The following is a 26,349-nucleotide window of genomic DNA, read 5'->3' as shown; positions in this document are numbered from 1 at the left end:
GCTATATTTGAGATTGTGTGCGTTGTGGACATGATCAATTTTAACGTACTCCTCCTAGACGGTTGATCCGATTCATGTCAAAGTTAGTATACATGATGCCGAAATGTTCCTGATTATAAATTGTGAAGCCTTTTTTTGATATGTAGTAATTTGACGAAATGGCGAAATTATTAATTTTAATACCCTTCCACATAAACAATAAATGTGTCATAATTCACCATGCATGGCTTGAAATGTTTTAAATTTCACAGGTCATTGAAGACCATGTTAATGATAATATTCACATGCCCATAATGCATGTTTGGCATAGCGCCACCAACTGGCAACAGAAAGAATGGCAATTATGCTGATTTCACATGATCAATTTGAACATACTCCTCCTAGACGGTTTGTCAGATTCATTTGAAATTTGGCAAACATTATGCCAAGATGTCGCTGATGTTAAATTGTGAATGGATTTTTGAATGTTGTAATGTATTTGATATGATTTTAATATCTCACCACATAAAAAGGAAATTTGTCATAAATCATTGAATGAATTATCTGAAACTTTTCAGGTTAATAGATATCATGATTATGATGATATCCAGACACCCAATGGGCCTGTCTGGCATAGAGCCACCACCTGGCCAAGCAGGAAATGTGCCAGAAATGGACAATGCCTTAAGTGATTGATCTGAAACTTTATAACATATCAGATATCATTATTGTGATGATATTCACATACGTAATTCACAGGCCTAGCATAGCGCCACAATCTGGCCAAGCAGGAAATGTGCCAGAAATGCTCTATGCTTTGAATAAATGGTCTGAAACTTCTCATGTTAATAGATATTATGATTATGATGATATCCAGACACCCAATGGGCCTGCCTGGCATAGCACCACCACCTGGTCAAGCAGGAAATGTGCCAGAAATGGACAATGCCTTAAGTGATTGATCTGAAACTTTGCAAAATATTGGATATCATTATTGTGATGATATTCACATGTGTAATTCAAATGCCTAATATAGCGCCACCATCTGGCCAAAAAGTGTATCAGAAATGTTCTTTGCTTAAAGTGAATAATCTGAAATTTCTCAGGTTAATTTATATTATGATTATGATGACACACAATGGGCCTGCCATGCATTGCACCCCCACCTGGCCAAGCAAGTAAATGTGCCAGAAAATAACATGCAAAAACAAATAGCACACACATCAAATATACATTTTACAAATGCACCACGTCGGTGCTTTGTTGGATTCTGAAATGTCACGGGTTGCGGCCCGCAGGTGCTCGGGCCCGCCATTGCCGCTTGCGTCTATATTTACTAGTTTGCTATTTATTACGGCACCTTATTATGGAGTGTTACCCAAAAGGCTTGTTTGAACATGAACCGTTTTGTTCAGAGCTGAAAATGCATTTGTGTTTGACAGAGGGCAGATGTAGGTTGCTAGTGACAAAATATTAGCTTTCAGTGTGGTAGCCTACGATGTCTTTGTAAAATAGCCTACGTTTAATTAAAACGTGTTTAATTCTTCCTGGTTCCCTACAACCAGACCGTAAATTGTTGCAAATTGTGTGTTCCCGTCACTCTGTCTCTTTCGTTGCTCTAATTGGTTTTTGGCCTCTTCTATTGCGTCCGGAGGCATTTTGATCGGCGTCTGTTTGGGAACGCCCTTTGGAAATGGGCTGTGAAATAATCTTCCCCAGACCCACTCTCAGTTGCAACTGGTTGTCAACCAGGCTAGGCTGTTAGCAATTTGACTGATTCTTGAGCTCTCAGCGGAGTGCTGATTTGCACGTCTTTTTTAGATGGTGAACGTAAACGAAGGAAAGCCCTCTAATTGGACAGGCAAGACTGACAAGTAGACGGGCCTAAGCCCGTCCAGGCCCGCCGCTACGCGTATGCACTAAATTAAGAAATATTTTCTAATCAGAAAATGTTTTAGTTTATTTTTCTTTCGGCCTGCGGTTCCATAATAGGCTACCATTCAATTGTGCCGCAAATTATCCGCGGACTAGCAATCTCCTCGTCGAGCAGGCCCTAAGCCTGCAGATCATAGACAGAGAAAGCATGCTCTGGGAACAGAACACAGTTGCCTGTCTAGCCATGGGTCTGTATACAAGGAAAATGACAAGTGTCTTAGTGCGCTTCGGGGGTGGGGGTGTGGCCGCACCCACAGCACCCCCGCTTCCAACGTCACTGCCTAAAACGTTTTTCCATTTGCATTCGCACCGGCCAAGTGGCCATAGGAACTGGTGGGCGTAAGGAGTGACGCTTCATCACTTGGTACAGGGTTTAAAATAGGCACCCACTAGCCTCGCCAAATGCGAGTAAATTAACTAACTAGCCTAGCCTAGAAATCTAGACGCACCCTAGCAGCGGCAAAAAAATAAAAAAATAAAATTTGCTCAGCCTGTACGTCTAGTACCAAACCATAGGGATTTCTATTGGCTGACGCCATGGACGTCATCCAATCACAGCGCTCTATTTTAAGTCTTAAGGCGTGCTTAACAGGATAACGACAGTCCTGCGACGGTGACCAACAACAGGAGGGTGGCTATGGCGAACGAAGAGCGGTTGTTTGAATCGGCGTTGGTGTCAACTTTGGAGGAGTTGGACTTGTGCTTTTCTTTGAAAGTTGAGCAACACAATGCACTTAAGTCATTCCTTTCGAAGAAGGATGCATTTGCCGTTTTGCCGACCAGATACGGATATGGTCGTAGCGCTGGCCTATTGCATGCCTAGGCAGTTTGAAAGACAATTCTCTGCCCGCCCCTTGGATTAAGCTAGGTGAATGGTTCGATTCCAGACTATACATTTCAATGATATAGGATGGCCCGCCAGGCTATAACTAGCCTACATTTTGATATTATTTGAATGACCCTCACTATACTGTCGCTTCAAGCATTCTGATGCTGCACACATTTTGGTTTTTTAACACATTTTTCAGACTTTATGATTTAGCCTACTGACAGTCCGTAGGCATGTAAGCGAGTGGAGGAATGAAACTGGAATAACAGAGAAGTTTAACTAGCTTTAACATTAGGCTACCGAGTTGTATTTGTGTCTCTCGTTTCAACAAACAAACAACGTTATTTAAAACAACAAACAAAGTGGATCCTTGCTGTCCATGAAAACAGCATAGAGACTGGCTAGTCTAATCCAAAAATGGAAATAACAGGTCTTTGAATTGACATACGAAATTAGACTGTTGTAGGCCTGTAGCCTAAGTTAAAAGTTGAATGGGCATAAGTCACGACTTGTTGTAACAGAGGTACAGTAAATACCGTAGCAAATAGCCTATGATGATGACACAGCTTTTAAAACATTTATTTCACTCTCGCTGGAGAACGGGCTGTTGCGCAAACAAATGAATCAGGGTAATGATCTGCATCTCCGTTCACCAAAAGCTATGGTTTTGCTAACCCATTCACACAATAAATAATTCTGAAAGGTTCTCTCCATTGTTAACGTGCGACATTTCTCCATGTGGGGTAGTGTCAGTGAAGTGATAGCCTATTGCATGTAGGCAATGTTCAGTCAGAAGACGGGCACTGTTTGCTCTGTTGGTATTTCTGTCCCTTTAAACTGTGTTAAAATTGTGTTTTTAGCAGTCAAAATGTATTTATTTTTCCTGGGAAGAAACCCCCGGACCCCCACTCACATCATCCGCTACCCCTCTCAGAATATACTTCCAACGTCCCTGTCGTGACCTCATGAGCTAAACCAATAATGAAAGCAAAACAAACATAAACAAAACAGCCAGATGCCGCTTCATAAAATAACAGTCAACTTCATAAACAATAACAACTTTTATCGTGAGACTGTGTCGTTTGGAGCAGCGTATCGGTAGGCTATATTAAAAGCAGAAGATTTTCAGTTTGCTTCGGGATTTAATTCCCTTTTGGATTTTTTGATTAGCCTATAATGCTACATGTTGGGACTGTCGCAGGAGACGTACTGAAGGCCTATCAGCCATCGAAATTAAAACTAATTAAAGCTATAACCCTGCTCACAAGTGCCAAAGTTGTTTGGGTCATTGCAGCTTCACTGGGGGAAATTAAATAAAAGACGCATGATTCACGCGTGAGGTCACGTGAGAATCACTCGTGAAGCCAGACAATTGAATGTAGAACCCACTGTAGGACCATGCTGGAAATAATATGTTACTTTAGCATGTCATCCTTTGGATTACTGTTTAATCGTCTTTGATCCAGAAATAAATCAAATCAATAACCCCAAGTAGCCTTTCAGTGGCTCAGTCATAACCATTGGCTTGCCTTTTCTGCTTGCTTGCATTATTGCATATTTGTTTTAATACGCATTTTAGGACCAAATCCGTTCTGCATCTGTGGGTACACATCCTCAAAGACTATCTCAGTTTTGAAATAGATACGTTGTGTGTCCACGTTATACTAGCCTATTGAAACGCAAATCTCACAACCATTTAACCTTTGTGAAATCCCGCAACACTGTTACTGTTGCTAGGTCAGATAAACAATGGGCATGCAGCATCAAATACGGTGGCCGACAGGTACAAACGAACTGCATATTAAGAAAACACATGCAAATCGACAAAACACAAGCATATTAAGAAAACATCTTCATCTATTTGACAGCGCAGCATTTAGAAAACACACTGCATTACCTATTATAGAAACATGCTGCATATTCACACAAGACAACTCTCCGGAGTATACTTAAAAGTGATGAACACATCTGGACATGGCTTGGCGCAAATGAGCTAAAGCGTAACTGTGTTGGTTTTAATATCGTAATGGCATTCACACGTTTTAGCTCATTTGCACATGTCCAGATGTGTTCATCACTTTTAAGCATCCTCCAGAAACACTTCTGTTGTGTTGTGTGAATATGCATCACGTTTCTGTAATGGGTAGTGTCTGAATTTGCAGTGAATTTCTAAATGCTGTGCATATGTTGTCAAATCGATGAAGATGTTTTTTTAAGTGTTTTGTCGATTTGCATGTGTTTTCTTAATATGTAGTCCATTTGCACCTGTCGGCCACCGTAGTCAAAAAGTAGTGCTTCTAATTACCAAGAGGGATTTACTGGTCACATACACAGGGTGCATTCTGATTGCCTCGTAGTGGACTGCGAAGTGAACTGTACAAGGTACAGCTGTACAGCCATGTTAAGTGATATTCCGTTCCGTAGGGAGTGACTGGGAGCTAATGAACATAGCTACATCACTTCACTGATAGTTGGATGGCACCCGGAGTTCAATATGTTTGCAAAGTTAACTTTAGCGTTATGCTGTACTCCAGGTACATCACACACTCCCGCCCGATTTGCTCTTGCGTGCCAACATGACATAATTTCCTGGCTTGTAGTACTTATTCGGTTATTAAGTGATGATGCAATAATGTCATCCTACTACTCACTTGTTGCTTCAACCTAAGTATAAGTATTATACTATTTTGATCTCTGCGTTTTGCAAATTTGGTCTCTGCATTTATCCCAATCCGTGAATTAGTGAAACACACTCAGCACACAGTGAACACACAGTGAGGTAAAGCACACACTAATCCCGGCACAGTGAGCTGCCTGCAACAATAACGGCGCTCGGGGAGCAGTGAGGGGTTAGGTGCTTTGCTCAAGGGCACTTCAGCCGTGCCTACTGGTCGGGGTTCGAACCCGCAACCCCCCAGTTACAAGTCTGAAGCACTAACCAGTAGGCCACGGCTGCCCGTTATGGTTATGGGATTTTATGGGACATAGGACCTCATTTCCAAGTTAGCAAGTGTGATATTTATCAGTGGAGACAATGGAAATTCCTCACTGCAGAAATAGCAGAGAATGATGCTCTTGTCAACAGGAGTGGTCTGGGCGGTTTTGTAAAGTTATTGGAATGGAAATAAATGTAACCACCTTCAACATACTTGTGAAGACTTGTTTCAAGTGTGCAAAAATGTAGTTGATTTGGTGTGGGAGTTTGTCGGTCATAGGGTAGGCTAAGTAAACAATACGCTTCCGTTCGTACCTCCGGATTGCTTTGCATTAAAGTGATACTTCAGATTTGACGAACTCCTATGGTAGGCGATGAAAATTCCTTATGGCAGAAATAGTAGAGAATGATGCTCTTGTCAACAGGAGTGGTCTGGGCGTATATATATATATATATATATATATATATATATATACATTTTATTTATTTATTTAAACGTAGGCTAAATGTTTCATTCACAGGAGAAAGCAGTGCTTTCTTGTCTGCCTCATTCAGTCATTATATCCAGACTGCACTTGGGCAAATGTCACTACGAAATGCGATTAATCAGTGTTAATTGTTTGTGTTATTCTTTCATGTTATTGTTTCTTTAATTAATTAATTGAAATTAACTTGTTATGACAGCCCTATGTTTTATACAGTAGTGATCATTTTTACATATGGCTCATTTAAGAAAATTAAAGTAATATAGAGTATTAGTCCAGAATGCCTCTTTGCTAGCCTAACGAGCCAGACCCACATCAAGATGTAGGGTCTGGGAACTCACCATTGGCAGTGCTCAATCCTAGGGGCAGGATAAACGGTTGTCTTTCAAATTCCCTCTGCATGCAATAGAATAGCGCTACAACCCATGCGTTACCCATCAGCGGAGCTACTTGGCTAGTCGCTCAAACTTTTGCCAGCTAAAAAAAAAGCTTAACTTGAGTTGCAACCAAAGCCGATTCAAAGACCGCAGTTCACCAGAAGCAGCATCCAACTTTGTTTTCAAGTAGCAGGGAATTCACATGGAACCGTCGCAACTCTGCCATCATTACGTTATGTCCACAGACTCTATACATGATGTGATTGGCCTGACTTGAGTTTGGTTTTTCCAGCTCCAAAGCCAGCTCACAGAGAGTATTGCTGCCGCTAGGTTGCATCTAGATTTCTAGGCTACTTCTTTGCAATTATAGAAATAAAGTATTCTCAGTTCAATTTGTCACTCAATTTTTCACAGAATTTTCTGCGCTGCCAGAACAACAAGACAAATTACAACCTGGTGTGTGAAACTCTACAGTTCTTGGACATTATGTGTGGCAGCACTACAGGAGGATTAGGTCTACTTGGACTTTACATCAATGAAAATAATGTTGACCTCATCATTCAGACCCTAGAAACACTCACAGAGTACTGCCAAGGACCCTGCCAGGAGAATCAGGTGAAGTAATCAATCCATTTAGCACTCCTGAGTATCTTGGGGCAGGCAGTTGGCTATATTTTACATGCAACATGACACTCATGGAAACTCTAACTATAATGCAAATGTTGATAGACATAATACATGATGTACTGTATTGTATATGTAGGGGTCCAAGTGAAAATGTAAGTTTCAGGTAGACTGTGCCTTACCTGAAATTCCGTCCGTAGGGGGCACTACAGCTGCCACATCTCATTGTGTCACTGTTGCCAATATCTTCTCTTCTAAAGGTCCAATCCTATTCAAACTTGCTACACACAATCAATACAACATTCTTTGGACGTACGTCAAATTTTGAGCCAGTATTCCGAAATTCTGTCCAAAGGTGGGGATACAGCCACCACATGTCAGTATGTCATGAACTGAAAAATGAAGGAAAAAATTGAAATTTGGCACACTAACACCTGGCGTTATTTCATCACATTTCCTGATCTGCCAATTGACTCACTCTTCAAAATGGCCAACGACCAATCAAATTTCAGTTGTCAATATATGACATTGTCATTGTAAATGGCCTATTCTCATGAAATGTCATAGGTTTCTTCATAATGACACAGAGAAGCTATGCATCAAATATAACACAAATTGGCCACAAGTGGTCGCTATAATATGAACATTTACATTTTGCCTCATATTTCAGAAACTGCCAGAGACAGCACAAAAAAATTACCGCTTCATTTCTGAATCAATCTCTTCTGAATCTAACACCAATTGTTTTTCTATTTTCACCCCATTTCCTGCCAAATTTTCAGAAATTCCGTACACAGGGGTGCTAAAACTTAGCCTAGCCACACCCACCTAGATCTCCTTTCAGTAAGATACTAGTCTGGAACACCATAGTTCATTAACGTTTCCATCGGTCGGAAGATTACCTGCCCAATCAGCGACGAGAGGGGATGGCGCTATAGTTTCAAAATTTAAAGTGGCTGGGGTAAACGGTAGTAGCAATGCCTGCAAACATTAAAAATTGCAGTCGGAAGAATGTGTGAATGTATTTACAGCAAAGGTAGGTACCACATACATAGTTTCCTGCCAATGCTGTTTATTGTCAGTTTGTAAAGTTTAGGCGAAGTAAGAAGTAACGTTATGAATCCCTGCTCAATGTGATAGGTTAGGCTGGACCAGTGATTTCAAAGTTAACACAAAGGCTACACCCGTTGCGATGGAATGTTGAAAAAGGTTCACAATCGTGAGTGACCAGACTCTATTCACTTAGTAAATGAGTTTGGTTTACCAGGCTAGCTAAAACTGCCACATGTCAATATTTCATGACCCAACATCACATAGACATATAAAAATGGGTGTGTGTATACTTTGTCTCATTTCCTCTGTGACCTTCAACCTGCTGATGGGAACTTCTTCCAATTTAGTTTGGACCCCCGATAATTACTGCCTGTGGTTATATTTATATATTGTGTTTATAAATAAATAAATAAATCACTAAATATTTGGATGTGTAATAACTGTTTCTCCCTTTCCCCCCCAAAGACCTGTATTGTTACCCACGAATGTAATGGCATTGACATCATAACTGCCCTCATCCTGAATGATATAAGCCCTCTGTGTCGGTATCGTATGGAAATGGTGTTGCAGCTCAAGGTTTTACTTACTGTCCTATTTATTTTAAGTAGAGATTAAGTTCAAATGTATAACCAAAATATGTTTAAATGTTGCTCTGCAAAATGTACTGTCCTTTTCTTGTAGTACATGTAGCTGTTCATTCTTGTGATGTCTGAAAGACATGTTTTTTGAGCACTGTCACTATCACTTTTGAGCACTATCACTGTCATTCTTATTTCAGGACAATGCCTCCAAGCTCCTGCTTGCCTTGATGGAGAGTCGTCATGACAATGAGAATGCAGAACGGATCCTGTTTAACCTCAGACCGCGGGAACTGGTTAGGTCATAGTCTTGTTGGAAAATTTGTATTTGTAGTGAACAAAAGAAGGGCAATAACCTCTAAAAATTCAATCCACAGTCAGGATATAACATTATAGGTAAACCTAATCACATTAATGGTACTCCTCCAAGGGTAAATACTATGATATGGTTCACAAATAGTTAAGTTATATAGGTCACAAATCCAGTATAAGGCACATCCTTCAACCAATGGTTCAGTGTAACACCCACTAACATAACTTCCCGCCAAAGTAATAAACCACCAATGGAACAAAAATCTGCATGTTTTAAAACCCACCAAGGTAATAACTTCCCACCAACATAATAATTTCCCACCATGTAATAACCCAATAATTATTACGTTTGCAGGAAGTTATTACGTTGGTGGGAAGGTTAAAAAAGTTAATGTAACAACTTCCCACTAATTTAATAAATCACTAATTTAGTGAAATGATATCTGTTACAGTACTGTATCTATCTCCGCCTGGCATGCTTTGTGCACTCGTCCATGAAAAATTTACTACATAAATACTTACTTGCTATCCAGAAAATAATAATGTACAGATAAGAGCTTAACCCTTTACAGACTGCACAGAACATTCCATTTTTCAGACTTGATGCCTTTGTGGCACAAAAATGCTAATTGTGTGGTTATGCTACATGACAAAGATACAATATACCCACCATTGTAATCAGGAGAAATAGCCCTTTAACACTGTATAAAATATAATTAATAAGTTGAACACATCATTTTTAGAAAATCTCTTCAAAATCCAATCCCCAAAAACATGAACATATCAGTTTGTTAAGATTAATCTAATTCCTTCCCCCCCCCCCCCACACTTTGGGCCCTATCTCGGCAATCTAAAATGCATGGTCACTGGCAAATACCTTAGGGGTTTGTCCAGTCCACAATGGGGGTGGTTTTGTTATGAAACATTATCAAACGTCGGGCGAATGACGCAAAAAGGCAGTTCTTATGTATCTTAATCAGTCTTGGGTGTGTTTTGGCCGTAACATCCTTTAAACCAATGAAAATGACATCTGTCATTCCCTTCAACAGCAAGGAGCACAACTTCAAACAGCGTATCGGTATTTTGATATTCAGCGACACATTTGAAGGAATCTGCTTGCATGTGAGACTGTATGGAACAGGTATTCCACTAAACCATGCTTTACTAAAACCTAGCAGAGTATAGCCTACACGCATCTGCACTCGTCTACTATTTGATCTCATTGGCAAAGTGAAACTAACTTCACAGCAGAGGCAACTGCTCTAAGACTACAGGGGAAGCTCAGCCACCTCTAAAATATCACGGAAAATCGCATCAAATAACAGTATTACATTAGCTTCTAGCCTACTATTCCAACTAGAACATGCTGAAAACATGTTCATCTTCATGGCTAGTTTGTTCAGCAATAAGGTTTTGCCGGTCAATTATCGTGATTTCGCACACGTAATATATTGCTGTGACGACACGATCCATCAAAAAACCATGCAAAAAACCCCATAGACGCTCGGCTTCACTGGACTTTCAATAGGCGCTACAGAGTGGGCTGATCTCAGTGCAGAAAAGCTACAAGTTTATTGGACAAGCGCCACAAAATCGTCATTTCCAGGGAAGCCCGGCGTCTCTGGGAGTGAATGGGACAGTGGGATGGCCCGGACGCCGAGCTTTTGTATGATGATTGGAGGAATCGTTATAGAGGCTGGACTCTTTTTGATTGACAGCATATGTCGCGATCTGACAGGAAGTGGTTCAAGTTCAAGGGATGCGTGTTGGCAGGTGAAGTCGAGAGGCAGGCAAGGCAAGTTGCAGCTCAAATTCTCATAATTTGGGAGCAATACAGTCGGTTTCTATTTGTCTTTGTAAATAGCATACTGTAAATAAAACCGTAATGTGGAGTTACAGAGTTTGTGACTTGCTTTTGTTTCAGTTGTGTATTTAGGCTAAGTTAGGTAGCGCGCTATATAACGGTGTAGGCTACATGCCATGTCTGCCGTGCCAACTCTATAGCCTACTGATTGGCCTATTCTGGGTTTATTTTTGCCCTTACTTTTGCCCTTAAAGAACAATATAGCACCTTAATAATATTAATTTAATAATTGACCATTTTTATCAGAGCTTCCCCTGTTCCAAAGAGCATCAATCGCCACTACTTCACAGTGGTGTCATAGTCAACGACCAGTTATATACAGTTAATGACTTTCACTATTGACAAACAATGGGTTACCATCGAAACAGCCTGAAAAAAGCAGCACTTACCCCAATAATATTCGAATGACTGAATAAAAAACCTAAAGACTAGAGCTGATAATGTTTGCCCGGACCCGATGGGACCCGACGGGATCTGATGCTGAGGAGGTGAAATGGAGGCTGGCCTCCATTACGTTTTAGGTGCAACGGCAAAAAAAGCAAAGTCTGAGGTGTGGAAAAATTTTGATCATGTGCATAATGAGAATAATGAGCCAGTGGGTTAGCCTATGTAAAATCCAAAGGATGTAACATTCTGCAGAATGACAGGGAATTCGTTGCTGATAAGGCATGTTGATCAAAGCTGCCAGTGCCCATCAGGATCAACCTACAATCACATTGTTTGTTACAGCAACAAAACTAAAACCTGCAAAGGTGAAACAAATGGTTACGGAGGAGAAGTGTGTCAGCTTTTGCTGTAAAGACATTAGGCCTTTTAATATCGTAAATGGCGAGGGGTTTGAAGAGCTGGCGCAAGAACTAATTGATGTCGGGGCTAAGTATGAGAGGGTTCCCGCAAACTTCAGAATGCTGAGATTCAGATGTTACAGAGGACTTTTTTATTTCTTTGTTCCAACTTCCAAGGTGCCCAGCCTCATGAATAATTAAATGTATAAATAACTAATTCTTGACAAAAGGCAAAAGAGCTGCGTGCGAGCGGACATTTGAATAATGTTGGGCTGTAAACGGGTTTGGGCTTTTAAAAAGCTTTCAGTCTCGGGCTGATTTCTGTCGGGCCCGGGTCTTGTCGGGCCTAACTTTTAAGGCCCGATTACAGCTCTACTAAGGACATTTATCCTGCAGAGGAGTTGCTGCTTACATCTTGTGACCGTCTTCAGCTGTGCTTCATATGTGCCTTTCGCTATAGACCAGGGCCCACTTCCCTGAAAGCATCTTAAGCCTAAGAGCGTCGTAAAGTCCCTCTTACGAACGTCTTAAGATTTGCCGACTGTTTCCCGAAACCATCGTAGCTTAAGAGCGTCGTGAAAACACTCGTAGATCTACGAGTGCTCCAGAGTACTCGTTACTGGCTAAGAGCGTCTTAACAGTACTTCTCACTGAGGTCACCAACAGGACATACAGAGGAATTACAACTTAGAATACATAATCCAACTTACGTTCCCATTCTTTATTGTGTTTACCTGTGATGAATCAGATTTTAGCGTGCAAAATAGCCTACATTTAATGGTCATAATAATGTGATGAAAAGCGGACAAAAATGCAATCAAGTTATGAAACGAGACGTTGCCAGAATAGTTTGACATTATCTTTGCTAAGTGAATATTTTATTAGGCCTATGAGGTAAAAAGCAGAGAAAGCAACATGTGGTTTAGTCTGTAGCCTACTGCATCAAAATCTAAGCCTACACATTTCCACTCTTTCTTACTCGACTTCTTTCTTATCTTCAAACATGTTCTTAAGTGACACCGCGAAAATTTTTTGCATGGTGCAACAATCTAATCTTAAAATAATTACAATTATTTATGTCTCTGTGTGGTATATAACCTACTTGGAATGCTTACATGCAGATGTCAAAGTGTTTCTATTTTCGTATTGATGTGAATGAATGTGTAGATCCGAAGTTTAAATGGTAGGCCTATAGCTGTGACGTGCAGTCACCTGACATCACCGTCAAATCAGAGGATATTTCAGAACTATTAACGTGGACAGCTCCCCTTAAGAGCATCTTAAGAGCAGTGCACGCGCGTTCACGCTACGAGCATGTTTGGGAAACAGTCGGAAAAACCAAACGAACGATCGTAAGATGAATCGTAGAAAACCCTCTTAAGAGCGCGTCTCCGTCGTTATCGGGGAAGTGGGCCCAGGTTTTTCTTGGTCAGTGGCGTACACACACCACACCAGACCACACCTTAGGTCATTAATTGCCACACCCATGAGCGCATTGTTCAATAAAAGAGACACACATGGAGAATACGCTTTGCGCTGGTTTTTAAACAATACCTTCAAAATGCAACCTCAAAAAACATGAAAATATCAATTTGTCAAGATGAATCTTACTTTTCCCTTAATGTCTATTATAGATATATTGTATGAAAGATAGACATTTTTGTGTTCTCCTCAATGAAAAAAAAAAATTATCAATTGTATCACCTTTGGTTCAGAAGTTATGATCAATTTACTCGAAGTAACAAGTAGAATTTTTAAAGAGTAGAATGTTTTCATTCCCCAATTTGACATCAAAATTAGGGGCAGCCGTGGCCTACTGGAATAACGGGTTTATTTGACAAAAAAAATACAGATTAGGTAAACTTAAAGTTCAAGTATGGGAGTGAATCTTATCGAGACGACGCAACACAAGCAAGCTTTTCTGGGTTGACATTCTACTCTCAAGCGGCAGCACTGCGCTATGAAACCGATTATTGTCAATGGCTTGCGCGTGCAAGAACTGGCCTGCCGCTGCGCTGAGCAAAGCACAGTACAAGCGGCATTTTGTACTTGCGCGTGCCACGGTCAAAGTTGAACCATGTTGATCTTTGACTGCGGCTCGCTGTAAATCATAGGTCTTTTGCACTGACCCTGGCGGTAACCAAAAAAAAATGTTTTATGCAACCTAGCGGCGAGCGCATCGTATGCCGCGTACAATGTGAACCTGGCTTGACGCTGCGGATCCACTTTTGTGACACAACTGAAGTGTGATGTCACAATGCCTCCCCTCATTTAGACCACCACCTAGGAGTCCCATAAAACAAACAAAACTAGGATTTGGAGAAAGATATTGACTGTTGGTGTTTCTGGTGAGGGTTTGAAATTACATTGAGTAGTGGCCTGTGCAGACTACACGATTTTAGCCCGATTTTGCCACAATTTTGTCGTGACGAATTTCCAGTGTCGTGCCCGAATATGAAAAGTTAGGAACAACGTCGAAGGAGGAAGCATCTTGTAATGTGACATATTCAACGACCTGTGAATTATTGTCTGCGATGTTCCACGACTCCTCAACCAAAAGTCCACACTGACACTGCATGTCAACACGGGACTAGAAACCTATGATAGATAGGCTACATGATCTTGTAATCTGGCCAATCTTATGACCAAGACATGGTAAGAATTTGTGGTTATCTGAGCGCCTAGTCTGACATGTTCAATCGTAAAAGATCATCGTGGATGACAAAAAAAGTGTGTAGTCTGCACAGGCCATAAGTTAAATAAAACCAGATTTCGAAATGGCCTGCATTGTTTTTATTGGCTATTCATATTTTCGTATAGTGTTAAATACATTCCTAAAATGGTTGTACATTTGTGAGAAACACTTAACACAAGTTAAAACGAACTGACTATGAGCTGCAAACTGACATTTTAAAGAAACGGCCACACACATCTGAACGAGGGGAGGCATCGCGACATCACACTTCAGCCGTGTCGCAAAAGTGCATCTGCTGCGTAACTTACAGCTAGTTTCTGTATCATTATATGACAAGCAACATTGTTCAAAATAGAAGAAATCTTCTATTGTCAGTGTCAGTCTTAGGTCTCTAATCTTTGTTGACATATACTGTAGTAACCCCCCTGAAGTGAATACACACACATATATTATGTTATGGCCATACATATACGGTGTAATTACCTGCAAAATAACTTAACTGGCAAGAATCAAGTCATGTCATGATACAAAAGTTACAATTGAACATATTGTGATGCTGGAAAGCAAGTTTTTTTGTTTTAGTGTAAAAAACAGACCACCATATGCATCAAATCACAAGTCTACATTGTTATGTTGGAGTGAAAGAGTAAAATGGCTCAGTTCTTGCTCTTGAAGATCAGTGCTTGCGGGTTTAAATACAACACAACCAAGAGCCCTGTCTTTCATGAAACTTTGCATGTACATTTAAAAAAATATATATTATTTTTGAGAGTACAGTAATATTGCAATACATGAGTATAACAACATTTCTCACATTGCAAGTCTACAAAGTGGTATTAATACAATTAGTTATGAGGCTTTCTAATATGTTTCAGGCTTAGGACAATAACTTGAAATGTGAGCATTTTATTTTAAGTCTCACTTGACTGTCAAGTATTGCAATTCAGTCTTTTAAGACATTTTGTTGTCTTGCAATCATAGATATTTGTGCATGACTACCCACAGGTTGAGGTTATCAAGAAAGCATACCTGCAGGAAAGTGATTGTGAAGAAGGAGAGGTTTCGCCAAGAGAAGTTGGTCACAACATATACATCCTAGCCTTGCAGGTACAGTAGAGCCCTTCACATGCCTCAGTGTTTTCCTTTGATAGATATATAGATAGATAGATAGATAGATAGATACTTTACTGATCCCCAAGGGGAAATTCAAGACGGCCGTGGTCAAATGCAATGTTCCTCCGCTGTCTTTTTTTACACTGTAAGTCTTTTTCAATGTCAGTATTTTTTTAATGTGAGGAGAGGAGATGGACAAGAAAAAAATATTATTTAGATAGATCTGGTGGGCAATTCATCTCTGAACAGGCATAGCTAAATATGTGGTGATTAGAAGAAGAGAAGTCCAACGGAAGTCAGTTCAATTTGCATGCTAATCCCATAGACAGTAAAAGAAATGGACGAACAGACTCCGTCGTTTTCAATGGGAGGGCACTGAGTCAAATAGAACGATTTTTCAGTTGGTCCCCCCAGTACTGCGCAGACTCACACTTAACTTCGTGACGTTAGCCATCGAACTGAATCTTGTAACTCATATGATAGATACACAGAAATTCTTCTCACACTTCCTTCGCCTTCAAAGTCATCAAAGTTAAACATTTATTTATGTATTATTATTAATATCATTCTCACCAAGTCGTGTTAATGTTGAAGCTACCCCATACATGATCATCTTCAAAAACAGTCATGCTAAAACATAACAAAAAAGTTATAGCCTTGAAGCTAATCTTCTTTCCACTTTTCCGACCTACGGTCAATCCATCGAAAACCTCTGAAATGATTAGTGCCGTTTTAAAAAAAATTAGGTTTACTTTTTTATTATTATAAGGTTTCCTCTGTGTAATGCTTTACCTTAACATACGGTCGTGTATGCTAGGTTTTGCTTATGAGTTACCGTCACAGTAAGGTGGACTGAGCTTCTTATCCAAACAATACGGTTATCTCCCTACGGCGCGAAAGAGAGATTACGTCAAAGCTAGCTTCCCTCCAACCGAACAAGCTAACCATTCTTCTTACGGGTAACCAACGTTACGGACGAGGTAATGGAGTCTGTTTTGCCTTTGTAGTGTTTATGTAGATTACACAGAAGCTACAATATCGGCACAGGATATATGTTATATGAAGTTATGGTATTTCAAAAAAATCCTAGAATGAATAGACTTCTATGGGAGTTAGCAGAGAGGTGGTCCCTCCAGCCTACGTCGATTCTTCTACTTCCGGGAATTCGCCTGCCCCCTTGGCTAATCCACTAAGAGAAATCTACATGGATCTGAGTTTCCTTTGTTTGATAATTACCCAACTTTTACTAGGAAATAACTGTAAAGTCGAACAAATTTAAATCTGTCCGGTCACAATGTCTGATGAAAATTATTTTCACCAAACGCAATTTGTGTGAAATGTGCTAAAACTACATTTTAGGCTACACTACTCTAGGACATTCAGAGTATGCCAAAGGATGGCTTGCCTATAGGCTACATGGAATGAAACCACTTGCAACATTGTCATGACAACTATATCTTCTGGTAATGTCATCCTGGTTAATGTCAAGTTGTCATTACAAAGACATCCCAAACACACACATTCGTTCAGTGTTCCTGCTAGACTTGAGGGTGAAAAGCAGGTAGCAAATGACTCTACTCCTAGTCAGCACCTTGGTAGAAGGGGTTTGCGTGTAGCATAACCTTTGATTCACCGGTTTACTGACGGGGCCGTCAGGTCACTCACATGCTATCGAGCCCTATGCCCAGTTAGGAGGTCCCCGTGCATCAGCAGCTGCCAGGGCTGCCCACGTAGCATCAGCCTGACATTTAACATCAAAGGGTTGGTTCAGGATTTTGGACATAGGACCTCATTTCCAAGTTAGCAATTGTGATATTTATCAGTGGAGACCGTTTTCAACATGTTTCATCCAGTCCTTCTAGTTGCAGACTTCGCAGGTGCTATGCTAGCGCAAGCCTAGCCTAGCCTATGTGCTAGCCTGTCACTAAAAACAGTCTTGCCCACTCCACAGTACACCCAAGGCAAATAAACTATAACGGCAGACTATCGATGTAAATGTCTGTGTTGATAGAATAATGTTACAAATAAAACTATCATTGCATCTCAATGATCACATTACATCTTGAGGGACTAGTTTCTCAGCAGTGGCGGAATTTTACTTGCTCCGGTTAGTAGTACTGCGCCGAAAAGTAGCTTATATGCCTATACCAACTACAGGGAACAAAGTATAACTATTGCAATGTGATGCAAGGGTAGTTTTATTTACATTGCTTTAATGCTAGTTTAATGTTATTTATCAATTAGGCTATTGTTTCTGTATCAGTTCAACATAGCGGTATAATCGACACTTCGTGTAGAAATTTGGGCTGACCGTCAGCATCCAAGTTCAAAATATAGGTGTCCTCTGAACCAGATTCACATCGATGCACCTCGAAATTGTTTGCATCATCCTCCAATTCAAGTGCAGATACTGTGCCTAGGCATAATTCCGAAGCAGAAGAAAGCCTTTAGGTCGACAGTTTTTTATCACTGTTCAGGGTATTACACTGAGCAAACTCCCTGACTGGTATTTGTTTCCAATAAGCTTTCAAATGGTTCAGGTTTAAGATGGGTCTAAGACCCGACCTATTTTCGGCACAATAGAGTGACAGCTGTAAAACCTCTCCTATCTGTTAGGGACTGGCTGAATTTTCCGTCTCACACTTGCAGAGTGACAGAGGGACAGTGGTGAGAAGTACTGAGTGTAGGAGGGAGCGAGAGTTGCAGTGCGTAGCTGCTCAACACCATGGGGTTTGTGCACTACGCCAATTGTTCGGGTGAACAGCGAGGTGTGGATATGAGAGCAATATTATAATATTATAATATAATATTACAATAATTAATAATTGCTTGCTAGGTTGCGGGACGCTAGCTGCACTCAAGCCGCTCCGTCTAGCGTGTTTTTGTTTGTAATTTGTTATTTATTCCCGATTTACCAAACATTTTGCCTGGGTTTATTTTTAATACTTTAGTTAAGTTTAGTGAAGTTAAATTAGTGGATATAGTGATCTTTGATTTAATTGTTTTATGTTATTTTTATTGCTGCGTGGATTGCATAAGTTTTGTCCAGGACTTGACTGTTTGAGGAACAAAGTTTCATCCAGAACTTTCATCCTTGCTGCTGCTCAAGGACATCTGGCTGAAGGGCCGGTGATCATCATCAGCTGAGCTGGTTGGTCGGCAGAGGAGTGCAGATTGAATAATATTTTTCAGCCGGTTAGACGCAAACCAATTGGAATTTTCTTTTTTATTATTTATTTTATTTTATTTCATTTCTTTCTTTTTATCATTTGTTATGTGGTGGAGTAACGGTGGAGTGCATTACCTAAGATATTCTCTGTAAGAATTGCACCTGCTGCCTCCAAGTCTTTCTGGAGCTTTCTCAGATTGCTCCTTGGCTCCTGGACTACTCTTCTGTCTATCCTCCTGACTCCCTGGTCAGAAATCTTGCGAAGAGCTCCTGTGCATGGCAGGCGTTATCACCCAAGCATATCCTTACCACCCAGCAGAAAATCCATCAGAATTTATCATTAACCTGTCCCCCCTATTAAGATTTTTAAAATTTTAACCTTACTCATCTTAGACATTATTTTGTCAATGTGGATTTCTCTCTTTTTCTCTGAACAGTTGGCACGTCACAATAAAGTCTTGCTGGTTCTCTTGAAACCTCCAAAAAAAAGCAAGGAAGATGGAGAGGAGGGCATCAGCTCCATGGTAGGACAGGCACTTTTTAAATTGTGTGTGTGTCTGTGTGTGTATATAGTATTGTACTAGTGTAGAATCATTGAGGAACACCCATGCTTTTTTGCTATTAAGATATCAGAAATATAATGGATGCATTGTTAATGGTGTAAATGATTATTACAGCTAGTGGATTTCAATAGACTATATGCAGTATCTGCATTATCCATGTATCAACTAGACACTGTGCATTAATCCTAAAATATCATATTTATAGGTGTAATTGCCTTTTTCCAATGAATGTTTTATTCTTTCATTTTATGAAAATGGAGGAAACTGTGCCCTTTTCTTTAAGAGTTTGGTGGGAGTGTGAAGGATATTTTGTAATTTGTATCTTATATTTTGGGATTAACCCAATGAGGCCGGCGGATACAGAGTGTGTCCAAATTCACACCCCTTCTTTTCTGTTGAATCTCTCACAGAGTACTCATCTCACAGATATCATATGCATATCATGTGAAAGATGCTAGTGGCTAGCTGCTGTGATAACCGGTTTGTGAGGAAATTTACTTTGAATCTTCATGAAATTTAATCATATTTACATTCTGCATACATTCTGCTTCCATTTCCACACTCATTCTTCTCAGTAGAATATCTCACGGACTCTTAACTCAACACAAACATATATCAAAATAAACAGCAGACCTTACCGAGTATAAAGATATATGTAAGCCATTCCCGTAATCTGGTTTTGAAATTGCAGCACATTTCTACATGGTCTCCCACTTTGGGCTGAAATTCTAATGTAAATAATAAACTTGTTTTCCATAACAAAGAAACAAATGTTGGTCAAGGCATGCACAGATCAACAGTGCTTTTGGCTACATGACATCTGCACATATGGAAGCACAGGTTACAGTACTTCAGGTCACAAGAGAAGTATAAGGCACACTTTTCATCCAGTGGTTCAGTGACAAGACTTCAGTGAACAAAATTCATAAAGAAAAAAATTAATTAGTTAACTCATTGAATGCCAAGCTGTTTTCGGGAGCTTTGTCCTAGAGTGCCAGCAATCTACACCATTGTTGATGATTTTTGTAAAGCCACAGCATAGTCTGTGTTATAGCTATGAACACGTAGAATAGCTTGATTAAAAGGTGAGACTTTAAGCTCTCGGTGGGTGCAAACCGTGTATTTCTACACACCTCTGTTCCTGAGAAATCCCAAGCTAGTTTTCATCAAAATCGCTGTTTTTTTTTCTAGAAATGGATATAACGTCTTTCATGAAATATGAAGTGTTGCCTGTTACTTACTTCTGTAAACATTCCGGGAAGTGATCAGCGAGACCTGGCGAGACTGCCACCTAGTGATAGACCCACGAAAATGGCCTGGTTTTGACCTGACGTGCATGCGTCACTGATTCGACCCAAAGCGGCAACCAAGTTATGATAAAATGTCCAGATAAAATGTCCAGATTGTGCGTTTTCATGAGTTTCATGATCGTCATATATTTCATTTCCATTCATCACAGAGTTCCCAAAATCACATATAAGGTGTGTTAGAGTGTCTAGTTTCATAATTTAAAAAAAAGCTCAACGCATGGGAAGGAAAAACGTAATATTACGTTTTTGGCACTCAATGAGTTAATGTCAGTACATATATTTTTGTAAATTGCGAAGACATAGAGAATCCCACTATCATGATTGTTATATTGCCAGATTCCATAAAATCCCACCTATGCAAGAAACATCTCATGGATGCACTGGGACGCATCCTCAGTGATGTATCCTGGGATCATTGGGTGTTTCAGGTCTCGCAATATCATACACCCTCTCCCAGGCGACCCAGCCGGGGTTGAACAAGCCCCGACTTGCGTCCCAGTAGCAGACCACGGATCAGCCCTCTTAATTTAAAGCCACCTTATGGCTTTTTCTGTGGCTTCGCTTGCAGATTGAATGGCCCTCTACTTGGCCTCCCCTGTCACGCCCAAACTACTAAGGACTTTGCAAAGTGAACCTCTACAGCCGACTTCTATAGGCTCACAGAAGGTGTTAGCGTGTTTCCTCTCATTGGCTTCCTCAATACGCTCTTCCCAGGGCACCGTTCCAGCATGATCAGGTGTTTGGAAGCCTCGGAGGTAACTATCATGTCTGGGCGGAGACTTGTTGTTGAAATATGCTGAGGGAACCTCAGCTGTTTTCCCAGGTCGACCTGCAGCTGCCAGTCAGAGGCTTTGTGGAGGAGACCTGTTGTTAATTGTGGGTGCGCCCGGAGTTTCTCTCCAGCTCCTTCTCCTCTCTCCTTCTTTGGAGCATGATGGTGTTAGCTGGTGCTGATGGCTGAGGCTAAGCTCTCAGCAATTGCCTTAAGCACCTGGTTGTGGCGCCAACGATAGCGACCATCAGCCAGAGCCTTTGGGCAGCTGCTGAGGAGATGTTCTAAAGAGCCTCTCTACCAGAGCAAAGTAGGCAGGAAGGTGTCTCACTCTTCCCCCAGACATGGAGGTTCGCTGGGCTTGGCAGGGCATCGTAGACAGCTTGTACCAGGAAACGGACCAACTGGAAATCGATATACTATGATGGATTTTTGTGTGTGCTTTGTGTGTGCTAAATGGTTTTGTTTGTATCCCTCAGTTAAACCTGAACAATAAGCAGCTCTCCCAGATGCTGAAGTCCAGTGGGCCCATTGAGAAACCGGATGAGGAGCCCCTGGAGTATTATGACAGGCACACATCACAAATTGAGGTAGGCTGGCAAGCCTGGAGATAATTTCATAGGCAATGATACTGTACCACAATTAATTTGTATCATCACATGCATACACAGTTTGTATAAACAAATCAAACATTTACAGTAGACATATACAAAAATAATAAAAATGTTGTGATCACAGTTGAATTATATGTTTGATACTGAAAGCAACAGGAATCCATGCATTTCCACAGAATTATTTTTGGAATCTGCTCAGTGCTCACAATTCTACATTATCAGTGCCCAAAGGCCTACTGCAGGTATCTAGTTGTCAATTGCTGCAAAATTCACAAGAATTAACACATTTTTTCAAAAATCAACAAGGGTCCCCATGGTCTCCAGCTTCTTGGAGCCCTATTGTTGCCGCTTGCGGCTATATTTTCATTTGAGCTTATTACAGCCATTGGAAAATTCAGTTATGTGTAATAGATATCCAGTCAACTGTGGAAGAACAATGACGAGATGAGCAACGTGTAAGAATGTACTTATATGTGTGTCTGGACTCAGATTGTGCGTGAGGATCACAGCATGGAGCAGATTGTGTTCCCAATTCATCCTATCTGCGAGTACCTAACAGAGGAATCAAAAGTCCGTGTGTTCAATACGACAGAGCAGGATGAACAGGGCAGCAAAGTTACACACTTCTTTGAGCAGACATCCTTTCTACACAATGAGATGGAGTGGCAGAAAAAGCTACGCAGTAAGAAATCCTATTCATCATATCTCTGACAGTCTCTGATGGTTACTGTTATATAAATGAACAGATATGATCCTATCCCTGAAAGACTAAAATATTTGTGTGCATGTGTGCAGGTATGCCAGTGTTGTTTTGGTTCTCAGGTCGCATGGCATTGTGGGGAAGTATCTCCTTCAATCTGGCTGTCTTTATAAACCTCATTATTGCCCTCTTCTACCCATATAACTCTGGTGAGAAATGGCTATTCCCCAAATGTATCTGTATTAAGATTTTTCTAGCGTCCTCTTATTTAGTATATTCCTCCTGTCATGGCATATTGGTATTTCAAAACATGTGAGCAGTGCTTGAAGTGGAATAAATACTGGTACTTCTGTGAGCAGGGATTTATACATTTTTTATAATTTATTTACAATTTATTGTTTATTCTGAGGTTTTTGTACCTTCCTAATTTTCTATTATTATTACGGAGTGTCTATTCGTACCCCTGGTACGAATAGCCTTGTCCACACAACTGGGCTATTCACACCCTGTTACATAACAGCAAAAACATGTGGCTTGCATGCCCAAAAAACATGGCCGACATTCGTTTTTTCGTCTAGCAGAAAGTGAAGAATTCCGAACGGTTTCAGCACTAACATCTGTTCAAATTAAAGTTGAGATGGAAAAGTTGTGTTTTATTTTCATAATCTTTGTTCAGTGAACACATACAACTGTCAGTTTGTTAGCTAACAGAAATTTCCTGGATATGTCGTTCAGGCCTATAAACTATAAGTTTACTTGCAAACTTCAAATTCTTGTCGAAGCAGATAGTGCAGTGGTCATAGGCAAGGACTGGCACGCGGCAGACCGGGGTTCGATTCCTGTGTAATGCATTTTGGCGGAGTGAGTGTGCATGTGTACCAACGTCTCTGGAGAGAAGGCGCGCAATTTGAACAAGAAATCGGTTCTCAAACGGAAGTTTTGATTGCAACAATTAGGTAGTTCATGCACCAGGGTGTAAATAGCATGCAGTACTATAAACACCTGGGTATGAATAGCATCCACTTCTAACTGTACATGGATGCAAACAGCATACCTTATTCAGAGTGTCTATTACAGAGCTATGCACACTCTGTTATGTAACAAAAAAAACATGTTGCTTGTTTTTAAAAAAATATATATTATTACATTGTGTGATCAATATGCCAGATTAAATGCACCGGGGTACGAATAGCATACACTGATATTTGTACCAGACAAGGTACTAATAGAACACATTGCTGTGTGCACCGGGGTACGAATAGCATACATTGATATTTGTACCAGACGGGGTACTAATAGGACACATTGCTGTGTGCACCGGGGTACGAATAGCATACATTGATATTTGTACCAGACGGGGTACTAATAGGACACATTGCTGTGTGCACCGGGGTACGAATAGCATACATTGATATTTGTACCAGACGGGGTACTAATAGGACACATTGCTGTGTGCACCGGGGTACGAATAGCATACATTGATATTTGTACCAGACGGGGTACTAATAGGACACATTGCTGTGTGCACCGGGGTACGAATAGAATTCACTTCTTATTGCACCAGGGTACGAATAGCATACACTGCTAATTGTACCAGGGGTGCAAATAGCCTTACCCTTATTATTAAGCCTCTATATCTGGTCATGTGAAAAATATATAAATAATTTAATAATTTTGGTTAAACATGTTTTGTGCTCTCTCAGGTACCATAGATTCTTCTCTATTGGCTATGATGTTCTGGGTTTTTGCGGGACTGTCCATCATGGGCCTGTTGTCACAGCGTTATGGGCTTCGACCCCTCACTGTAGCTCTCATACTGCGCTCCATCTACCACTTTGGCATCGGCCCCACTCTTATCCTGTTGGGAACCCTGAATGTGAGTTTTGACTCTTGAATGTATAAAACAGTGTCATCTGATTAAAAACAAAAAGGTATTGATGTACTTGTATTCAGCACATTTTTATGGCAAATACTCTTGCAAAAAGTACCTTAACAATGACGTGATTGATAAGTACAGTACAGAACAGTTCTCTTTGAGTTGAACCACTTCAATATCAACTTTTGGAAATAGCCTGCAAGGACAATCTGCTCCAGAACAAAACTGCAGGTCCGGATGGTGTCAGCATCAGGGGCATCAGAACAACTTTCATGATTGCTAAACTTTTGATTCCTTTTAATGCTGTCATTGGTTGACTCCATTGATCTGTGCTAGTGATTTAAATTATACTGTTTGGTTGTGGGCACTGCAGATTATGGTAAAGGGAGGTTTACCTGATGAAGTAAAAGCTTAGTAAATTCAAGGCAATATGCGAGGGTGCAACGTTTCACTTTCTGCGGACAGAAAAAATCAGTATTTGTGCAGTCTTTGTACAATGGGCCCTACGAATCTGAACAAGCTGAAGATGAAGGGGGGCTATGTGCTGGGGATAGCACCAGAGTCCCTGGCATTGGTTGTTGAGAGAAGAATGTTGTACAAACTGCTCAACATAACAGACTTCACATCACCTACACAATCTACTAGTGAGTCAAAAGAGTGTTTAGCTGGAGGCTCCTTCAACTCTGCTGTAATAAGGATCACTTTGTTCTTATCTTCTGATTGGCAATGTGCATTGCATAATGCATATTGTACTTGAATTTACACTGTTTTACATCTTAGTTTGGTAATATCTATCTATCTATCTATCTATCTATCTATCTCTATATATATATATCGAACAGCAAGTCTCCTCATAGATATTTTAGATAGCATTAGCCCTTGGAAAGGGGATATTCAAGTTTTCCAATTCAGATTTTGCCTCTTGCCATGTAGCCTGCTCCTCATGAACAGGCATGCAATCAGCTCAATCTGCACTTTAGACGGATGATAAACTATTGACTTTTTTTGTTTTTTAAATTGGTTTAGTTTTTGGTATTTATTAGTGCTGTCAAACGATTAAAAATTTTAATCATGATTAATCGCTGAATTCCTATAGTTAATCACGATTAATCACATATTTTATCGCATGATTAAAATTCTATTATTTTGCATTTCTGAGCTTTCCAGGAGTCCATGTTAACAATATAAAGCAATTATTGTGTATCTTGATTAGGATTCAAATGAAAGCAAAGCAAGTTACTTCATTAACTTAACTTTAAGACGTAGGTCTATTTGATTATTTCAAATCAAATTTCAAAAGATGTGCAGCAGACCTAAGGCAACACAATATATTCTTCAGAAATATAGCTAATAAAGGGCATAACAAACATAAAATACTATATTCATTATCTTTGAGTTCAGTTGAAAATAAGGAACTTTTCGACATGAGTGCACTGCCATTTTATCATAGGCGGAGTTTGACATTTGAGCCGGGGGGGCAGACAAAAAAAAAAAAAAAAAATTGTAGCAGCTGAGACCTGGCCTACCACTTGGGGAACACAGCATGAGCACATATGGAGAAAACAAACATGCTAAATAAAGATATATATAATTACATTGTAACAATTTAACAATTCGTCCTTATGAAATCCAATGCAGCACGGTTGGCTTGAAACGCACGGCAAGATGTCTATACTAATACTCTATACTCAGTAATTTTCGATTTTTTATAAATAATATTATTTATTATTTGCAATTGTGAAACCTTTACATGATGTGATGACTTACATTTTGTAATGTAC

The 26,349-nt window shown here is 40.2% G+C and overlaps 1 protein-coding gene across 3 annotated transcripts in view; it reads left to right on the top strand.

The window, feature by feature from the left end:
* The window catches only part of itpr3 (inositol 1,4,5-trisphosphate receptor, type 3), a 363,942-nt gene that overhangs the window by 322,473 nt on the left and 15,120 nt on the right, over nucleotides 1-26,349 (top strand). For all 3 annotated transcript variants that reach the window (XM_076277395.1, XM_076277396.1, XM_076277394.1), the window contains 9 exons: nucleotides 6,955-7,155; nucleotides 8,683-8,793; nucleotides 8,996-9,091; nucleotides 15,457-15,558; nucleotides 19,171-19,257; nucleotides 21,858-21,968; nucleotides 22,482-22,674; nucleotides 22,788-22,901; nucleotides 24,396-24,568. In XM_076277395.1, coding sequence (XP_076133510.1) covers nucleotides 6,955-7,155; nucleotides 8,683-8,793; nucleotides 8,996-9,091; nucleotides 15,457-15,558; nucleotides 19,171-19,257; nucleotides 21,858-21,968; nucleotides 22,482-22,674; nucleotides 22,788-22,901; nucleotides 24,396-24,568 — 1,188 coding nt within the window. The remainder of the gene's footprint in view (nucleotides 1-6,954; nucleotides 7,156-8,682; nucleotides 8,794-8,995; nucleotides 9,092-15,456; nucleotides 15,559-19,170; nucleotides 19,258-21,857; nucleotides 21,969-22,481; nucleotides 22,675-22,787; nucleotides 22,902-24,395; nucleotides 24,569-26,349) is intronic.

The sequence above is a fragment of the Alosa pseudoharengus genome, unplaced genomic scaffold, assembly GCF_046254945.1.
Source record: "Alosa pseudoharengus isolate Yale_2024_CS ecotype anadromous, Long Island Sound unplaced genomic scaffold, YU_APseudo_1.1 YU_APseudo_1.1_scf_9, whole genome shotgun sequence".
Taxonomy (NCBI): Eukaryota; Metazoa; Chordata; class Actinopteri; order Clupeiformes; family Clupeidae; genus Alosa; species Alosa pseudoharengus.
This window is presented reverse-complemented; position numbering and strand designations above follow the sequence as displayed.